At 44.7% G+C, this 8,879-nt stretch overlaps 1 protein-coding gene across 1 annotated transcript in view; it reads right to left on the bottom strand.

Moving 5' to 3' along the window:
• The window catches only part of COMP (cartilage oligomeric matrix protein), a 39,720-nt gene extending 32,726 nt beyond the window's left edge, over window positions 1-6,994 (bottom strand). The window contains exons 1-2 of the mRNA XM_028714086.2: window positions 6,781-6,994; window positions 459-544 (exon numbers count right to left, since the gene is read on the bottom strand). Coding sequence (XP_028569919.2) covers window positions 459-544; window positions 6,781-6,856 — 162 coding nt within the window. The 5' untranslated portion in view covers window positions 6,857-6,994. The remainder of the gene's footprint in view (window positions 1-458; window positions 545-6,780) is intronic.
• Window positions 6,995-8,879: the final 1,885 nt, after the last annotated feature.

An 8,879-nucleotide genomic window follows, 5' to 3' on the forward strand; every position in this document is an offset into this window, starting at 1 on the left:
GAAAAGTGTCCCCGGATTCATTGGGGGAAAAAATCTGGTAACCTTTACCTAAAGCCAGGATTTGGCATCTGGGGTGCGATGTTGACCAACGTCATCCTGCAGCCTGCATCCTCCACTTGCAGTTTCTTTGCAAGTTTCTAGTCCTTAATAAAGCTTGGCAAGCACTAGAGAACGCTGCAAACGAGGAAAACCCTGCCGCTTGGGTTGGATAGAGGTGACCCCATGCAAAACAAATTATCGCTCTACCAACAGTAGAATCCTGGAACTGAAATAATTATCAAATGCTTAAGGAAAACCGTTGTTGTTATTTAAAAAAGATCTGGTATGCAAATAGCCTGTGTGCAATTAGTCCATAATTTGATGGTGGGGAATGGCTATGCAGGGTTCAGGTGTTTTAATCTTTTTCTCCTTTTTAACTTAAAAGGAGGAGGGTGGGACTGGTGTCGCGCCTCCCTTACCTGCTGTTTCAGCAGTTCTGTAATCTGCCGGAGGACCTGGTTCGTCTCCCTCATCTCCGAGAGCATCTGGGGCGAAAGGTCTCCGCCTGCAATGAGAATGCATCGGATATCTTCCTGTTACTTCAGGGCGCAAGAGAACCACGGGGCTGACTTTGAGCTAAGGTGCCTGTCCAGCCCCATATTCAGCCTTCTGAACACAATTATCTGACCAGTTATAAATCTCAGGGAAGCTGCCTGCCTGAGTCACTTCAGAGAAACCAGAGAAGTCATCTTCAGTCATGCTCTGTGAAAGTAAAGAACCAAAACCAGCCCCCCCTCTTTTACAATTAAAATCTGTCCCCTTGCAGATAAGGTCTCAATCAACTTTTGTTTTAGTCGATTAATCTATTCACAGAGATAATTCAGTTTGGTGGCACCTGAGACCCAACCCCTGCTCCCTGCTCTTTGTCCCGCCAGCCGCCTCAACCAATCAACTGCTGCTGTTGCTGTCCAGCAACAGGTAGCTTACATCTGAATAGGGAGGCTCCATTTTAGCTATCTTCACCAACAGCCATTGATAGACCTCTCCTTCTCCATGAATTTATCTAATTCCCCCTCCCCACTTTAAAGCCACCCGGCTGCCGCTGCAGCAACATCTTGTGGCAGTGAGTTCCACAAGTTAAATTATCTGCTGAGTGACATAGTGAAATTCATTTTGTGGATTGGTTGAGATTAAATGGATGAACCCAAGTGAGGAAATACTATGCAAGAGAGAGGATATTACACACACACACACACACACACACGTTTCTATCCACTTTTTCTTCATCTGTACTTTATTTAATCAAGTACCTTCTTAATCCCTTTTCCCCGTTAAACGAAAACCTCCATTTTTTTAAAAGGGGAGGGCCTATAGCCTAGTGGGTAGAGCAGGTTTAAACCCAGCACCTCCAAGGAATCTCTCCCTGCCTGAGCTCTTGGGACAGCTGCTGCCAGTCAGTGCAGACAAGACTGCACTAGATGGGTTCAAGAGCCCTCATGCTCTGCGGCAGGCTTCCTCAACCTCGGCCCGCCAGATGTTTTGGGACTACAACTCCCATCATCCCTAGCTAGCAGAACCAGTGGTCAGGGATGATGGGAGTTGTAGTCCCAAAACATCTGGAGGGCCGAGTTTGCCTATGCCTGCTCTACGGACTGAGCTATCTCACATCAGGGTGCAAATAGAACCAGGATAACTTTGCTCACCCTTTTCTGCACTTTCCCCACAACTCCTTAAGGTCCTTTTTTAAGACAAGACAGGGCAGTTTGGGGTGCTCATGATCAGATATAATAATAATAATAATAATAATAATAATAATAATAATAATAATATTTATTTATACCCTGCCCTCCCCAGCCAAGACCAAGCTCAGGGCGGCTAACACCAGCTATAAAAACAATTGATTAAAATACAACTTGTGGCATGTGCACATCTGTGGAGCTAAAACTTCAGGGTTAACTGGTGTGTGTGTGTGTGTGTGTGTGTGTGCCTGTCTGTAATTGCAATTACACAAGTTGTTCCAACCCCAATTAAGCCCTGCAAACCGGCAGCTCTTCATCCACCCCACCCTGCAAGGTAAATGGTCCAGAAGTTCGTTCCACAAGTCCGTTCCTGCTCAAACTTACAAAGCCTCGGGTTTTTTAGACTTTAAAAGGTTGCAGCTCCCAGTGTTAGGTCATATACCCCCCCCCAAAAAAAACACACACCTCAGGAAATATTCTCCAAACCCCAGCAAATGACTTGCCCCCACAATTGCAGAACAGCCATTTCAGGTTGTGACTGAGGTGTCACAGTTCTGCTGAATGAGCCCCAGAGACTCACTCTAGACAGGGTATGAAATGCATCCCTTGAAAGTGATTTGTACTATTATTATTATTATTATTATTATTATTATTATTATTATTATTATTATTGCAATTCAGGGCTAGGAGCTGCCTCATGGAGACCCGCTTTTCATTCTGGTTTTGGGAAGAGGAGCTAATCCCCTCTTCCCCCCACCCCAGCAAAAACCACCTCCCTCCCTCCCTCACTTTTGATCTGCCAGTATGCTGGGCAGGGGGCCTTCTTTGTAGTGGCACCAACACTTTGATCTACTCACTCTCCTCCAAAGCCTTGCCCCTCTAAGACCTCCCACCTGGCATCTATGCCATTATTATTATATGTAATAATAATAATAATAATAATAATAATAATAATAGTTTATACTCCACCCATCTGGCTGGGTTTTCCCAGCCACTCTGGGTGGCTTCCAACACAATATTAAAAAACAGTGGTGCCCCGCAAGACGAATGCCTCGCAAGACGAAAAACTCGCTAGACGAAAGGGTTTTCCGTTTTTTGAGTCGTTCCGCAAGAGGAATTTCCCTATGGGCTTGCTTCGCAAGACGAAACGTCTTGCGAGTTCTTGCGAGTTTGTTTCCTTTTTCTTAAAGCCGCTAAGCCGTTAATAGCCGCTAAGCCGCTAAGCCGTTAATAGCCGCTAAGCCGCTAAGCCGCTAATAGCCGCTAAGCCGCTAATAGCCGTGCTTTGCAAGACGAAAAAACGGCAAGACGAAGAGACTCGCGGAACGGATTAATTTCGTCTTGCGAGGCACCACTGTACAATAGTCTATTAAACATTAAAAGCTTCCCTAAACAGGGCTGCCTTCAGATGTCTTCTAAAAGTCTGGTAGTTGTTGTTCTCTTTGACATCTGGTGGGAGGGTGCCACCACCGAGAAGGCCCTCTGCCTGGTTCCCTGTAACTTGGCTTCTTGCAGCGAGGGAACTGCCAGAAGGCCCTCAGAGCTGGACCTCAGTGTTCGGGCAGAACGATGGTGGTGGGGACGCTCCTTCAGGGATACAGGACCGAGGCCGTTTAAGGCTTTACAGGTCAGCACCAACACTTTGAATTGTGCCCAAAAACGTAGCTGCTCATTGGGCTTGACAAACTCTCTGGCATGCTCTGCCCACCCTTCCCAGGAGTGAACTGTGCTCCTAACGAGACCGTGATTGATTATCGCTCATCCATCCTGCTGTGATAAGAGCTCTCCTCACTGAGGACTGCTCACATGCCCTGACTGAACTGGTAGAGAGGAGCACCTTTAAAACTTTTTAAGCAAATATAAAATTAATAACACTCCCCACCCCCATTCAGGGCATACACACTGCCCCCCCCCCCATTTTCAATAAGGACACTCTGCCTATTTTCTGGTATTCTGCCCCTCTCCACCAGTCAGTGTTCCCACCCACCCCTTTTATTTTTTGGGGCGATGCTTTTTTCAAAACGGTCCACAATCTCGCAGAATCCTGTGTTCCTGTCTTGCCGTTGGAAGTCATGCAGCCCCTAAATATTCCTTTCTTGTTTCCAAGTGACAAAGTGTTAATTCAGCTTGCAAGTGGGGAGGTTTGCCTGTTACCCAGGGACACCTCCAGATCAGGCTGGGAAAGACCCCGGAGTCTGAAACCCTGGAGAGCCACAGCCAGTGAATTCTTGTGGCAATGAGTTCCGTGAGCCGGTCAGTTTTTTCACTGATCTGGCTCAACTGTTAGGAGGCAAGCACGGACACACTTCTTACATGGGTCCAGTTTCTAAGATATTTAGGAGGAGCCTCCTCTGCAAGAGGTCTGGAGGGCGGCAACACGAGAACAGGGCCTTTTCTGTGGTGGCTCCCTGCTTGTGGAATGCTCTCCCCAGGGAGGCTCGCCTGGTGCCTTCACTTCATATCTTTAGACACTAGGCTTAATAATAATTATAGGGGGGAACATTCCTCTTCTCCTAGCCTTTTAACCCTTTTAAATTTGGGGGTGGGTATTGTTTTCATTTGCTACTATATTATGTATTTTTGTGGTTTTATATTGTAAACCACCCAGTGATCCTCAGATGAAGGGTGGTATGTAAGTTTAAATCACCATCATCATCATTTTGCAGTGCAGTTCTCCAGGCAAATAGTATGTGCATAAAGATGCATGCATTAGTGAAAATATTTTTTAAATTGCTTGCAAAGTTTGTACAGTATGCAAATTGCATACCAAAAGGTATACCTTATGGAACTCCCTGCCGATTGAAATCAACATTTTTGTTTACGCAAACATACCCAGGCTGGACATGTCGATATTTTGACGTGTTTTAATATATTTTACTGCTAATTTTAATTATTTCCAAACATTTTAAACTTACTTTCATTAATGTTTTTAATATTTCCTGCAGGACACATAGATGTTTTTACCTACAATCAAGCGGTATATATATATATATATATATATATATATTATTATGCAAAATAAATAAATAAATTATAGGATAACCGCACAACAAAATTCTGATGAATCTTCAGGAGTATTGTTTTTTTTTAAAAAAAGAAAAAGCTTCGCAAACTAATGTGGAAAAGGTGGTTAAGTGAACAATATGAGGAAGAAAGACAGAAACCGTATGCAAGGATGCAATGTCATATACTCCCATACATTCTTAAATAGATAGGACTTTATTATCCTAATACATATGTATGTAGATGTTAAAATCCTACTGCATTCTGTATAAACTCATACCAAATATTGTTGAAACAAAAATAATAAAAATAAATAAATTCCTTCCAGTAGCACCTTAGAGACCAACTAAGTTTGTTATTGGTATGAGCTTTCATGTGCATACACACTTCTTCACACGAAAACTCATACCAATAACTAACTTAGTTGCTCTCTAAGGTGCTACTGGAAGGAATTTTTTTATTATTTTATTTTATTTTATTTATTTTGTTCCAACTACGGCAGACCATGGCTGTAACTACAAATATTGTTATATTTATCCAAACAAAGCCTACATCTGTAAGACGTATTCTACACATCTCCTTTTCCCTCTCACTTTTCTTTTCCTCTGTATCATTAACCAAAATTCTTTAAAAAAAAAAAAAACCCCCAATAAAGTGGGGGGGGGGGAATAAGATTGACAGATCCGTCCATCTTTACATGAGGAAATGTGTGTATCTCTTTCTCTCAAAGGCAAATATAGCTGAGTTAAGACTAAGCTTGCTTTCTGCTGTCCCAGTGGGCTGGACTTGGACCATTGGATTCGAACGACAAGGAAGGAGATTCGGACTAAACACCAGGAAGAACTTTCTGGTGTGGAACGGTCTCGCTCCGGAGCTGGCGGACTCTCCTTCCTTGGAGGTTTCTAAGCTGAGGTTGGAGAGCCACCTGCCATGGATTTTCTATGGTAATTCCTGTAAAGCAGGGGATTGGACTAGATTGGACTAGGGAAGGGGTCCCTTCCAACTCTAGAATTTGAGGATACTAAAGATTACATGTAGATAGATAGATAGATAGATAGATAGATAGATAGATAGATAGATAATTTATTACGGTCGGAGACCAGCTTACAAAACACACTTGGGGGTACAATCCCAGAAGGAAAACAAACATTTAAAACAATGTACACCAATCAATTTAAAATTTATAAATGGGATAAGCGTATAGACACTTAAAACTTTCAGATAAGCTACCGCAGAGAGATGACCCAGAGTCACCCACGGAACCGAGTTTGGGGATTTTCTTAACGAACTAGTTTGGGTCTGGGGATGGTCTGCGCCTACAGATCTGTACACAGAATCTGGTGACCATGCGGGTCGACTTATGATCTTTGCCTAACAGGAAAAGGTCAATTTTTTGCTTTTCCGGGAGGTCAGCGAGCCTCACCAGCAGGGGACCAATGGTCTCACTACGTGCCTCTTCATAAAAGCGACATCTAAAGAACAAGTGCTCTGGGCTTCCTATATCCCCCAATGAACAGGCGCAAAGTCTCTGAGCATAGGGGACTTTTTTAAAGGCGCCTTCCAGGACCAGCGAGGGCAGAGCCGAGCTTCCGGCGAGTGTAAAAGCCCATCTTGCATTTTTGGATACGAGAAAGAAGAGATATGCTGCCGGTGAGGCTATATATCTCTCGATTTCTCCAATTTTATTGAGCAGTCCTGTTGTCTCTCGGTGTCTATGATTCTTTGCCTGACTGCAACTTTTGCCTGGTCCAACCCCAGACTTAGAAGGGCTTGAGGGGCAAAACCCAGTTAAGATTACATGTAAAATAATTGTTTGCGAAACTTGGTTCTTCTTTAAGGTGCAGTTAGCGGCCAGCTCCCTAGGCAAACATAAACCATGCTATCGAGACTTAATAAGAAAACCAGGATATGTTGCTAAAACAGAAGGGAACTGATCACACAGGAGCCTCAGCGGGGATGACATAAAGAATAAAAAAACCAACCTGGATGATTTGTTTTACAAACCCCTCCTGACTTTCTTGAGAAAGAACGAGACTTGCAAAAGGGAATCTGAACTCACCTCTTCCTCCAGACATCTGGGCTGAGCCATAGGAGCAGAGGCTCAGAAGAAGAATTAACTTCGGAGCGACAGTCATTCTCAAAGCCTGATGGTGATGCCCAAGCCGGCAGCCTGTCCCCTTTTAAGAGTCTTTTGTATATATAAAAAAATTGGCTGGGGAACTCATGAACCTCGGCTCTGCTCCTCCTGCTGAGCGCCTGGGCTTTGCTGTTTATGAAGCTTCATTTCTGCCCTCTGAAGTTTTTATTCGCTCCGATGCTCACAGGAGACGTCATCCCTGGCTCCTGGTCCAGCGGCAGAGAGCGAGAGAGCGAGATAAATTAAATTAGGAGAACAAACAGTGTATGAGAAAACCATCAAGGCGGCTGCTTACCTTGCGGTGGTGGACTGGCATGTTTTTATTTTCTAATGAAATCGGGGGAAAACAACAAGTCCGGGATTAAAATGTTTGGAGGAATGATTTCCTCCATAGCATTCTTCAAAACTCACCTTCCCCTGTCCCTGTGAAACCTTAGTTGGCGAAAAGTTGCCCCTTACATACATTCCTTCTCCCTGCCACTTCCTCTTCCACCACTGCTGAAATTCCAACTGTAAGCTCTTTGAGGGCAGAGAGCTACTCTGCTTTGGTTTTGTAAATTGCCTAAGAAGCATCTTGCGCTTGGCAGAGAGGTAGCAGAAGTTAATGCTTCGTGTTGTGCTTAGCTGAGGCTCAACCACGGCAGATAGCTTGTGCCCCCCACGCCTGAACTGCCCCCTCCGACGTCCAGTTGTGGGGGGTCAGGGGGTCAGGGAGGTCCAAGGCCTGGCAAGTGGCCCACCACAAAGGGGTAGCTAACAGTGCCCTTCAGATGTTCAACTCAAACTCTCTGACCATTGACTGGGCTGGTTGGTGGGCACTGGAATGCAAGCGCCTCTGAATTGTCGTAGGTTCCAAGTTGTTAAGTTGTGGGCGAACATATCAGACGACACAGCGATTCTTCCAAAGCAGCTCTTGTTTATTCAGAGGCCAGAACAGAACTGAACTGAAGAGCTCAGTCAGCCTGCTTATATAGAGCTCCAGAACAACGTAACTGTTGCAACTTTCTAAAACTATCCAATCACTGAACGTCACTTTCGATCCTTCATTTGCATACAAACTATCCAATCACTGAACGTCACTTTTGACCCTTCATTTGCATAACTATCTACAGTATCCCCCTGCTGGCCCAGGGTGAGAACTTCAGTACATAACACAAGTCCCCCACAAAAAACCATACAGGACTTTCTTTTTTTGTGGGTGCTAGTAATTGGTATCCTGTGAATTGCTGAATTGTGGGCTTTCTTTCTACCTTTTAAGAACAGATGAACAGCCAAAGGGGCCCCCATCTAAGTTCAGCATCAGGGCCGGATTTCGGTTTGATGAGGCCCTCAGCTATTGAAGGTAATGGGGCCCTTTGTATGTCGAGCTGTCCTTTGTCAACAACAAATTGTCACTGGGTTTTTTTTGTGTGTGTGTTGAATATATGCTATATGGTCATTTATGCAACTAATTGGTATCTAAAGCCATTTGCACATAGCAAATAGGAGACTGCACAACACAAAACACTGTTGCTGTATGTAGGTTTTATTTTCTTTGTGTTTTATCTTATATTTTAGAAATGTACATCCAGTTCCCCCCCCTTTAAATTTTATGGGGGCCTCCAGGAGAGTGGGGCCCTATGCTATAGCTTGTTTAAAGGTAAAGGTAAAGGGACCCCTGACCATTACGTCCAGTCGTGGCCGACTCTGGGGTTGCGGCGCTCATCTCGCTTTACTGGCCGAGGGAGCTGGCACACAGCTTCCGGGTCATGTGGCCAGCAGGACTAAGCCACTTTTGGCGAACCAGAGCAGCGCATGGAAACGCCGCTTACCTTCCTGCCGGAGTGGTACCTATTTATCTACTTGCACTTTGATGTGCTTTCGAACTGCTAGGCAGGCAGGAGCTGGGGCAAAGCAACGGGAGCTCACCCCGTCACGGGGATTCGAACCGCCACCCTTCTGATCAGCAAGTCCTAGGCTTGTTTAGCTTGCTTAGCTTATATGTAAATCCAGCACTGTTCAGCACCCTGTCTTCCATCTAT

The sequence above is a fragment of the Podarcis muralis genome, chromosome 18, assembly GCF_964188315.1.
Source record: "Podarcis muralis chromosome 18, rPodMur119.hap1.1, whole genome shotgun sequence".
Lineage (NCBI taxonomy): Eukaryota > Metazoa > Chordata > Lepidosauria > Squamata > Lacertidae > Podarcis > Podarcis muralis.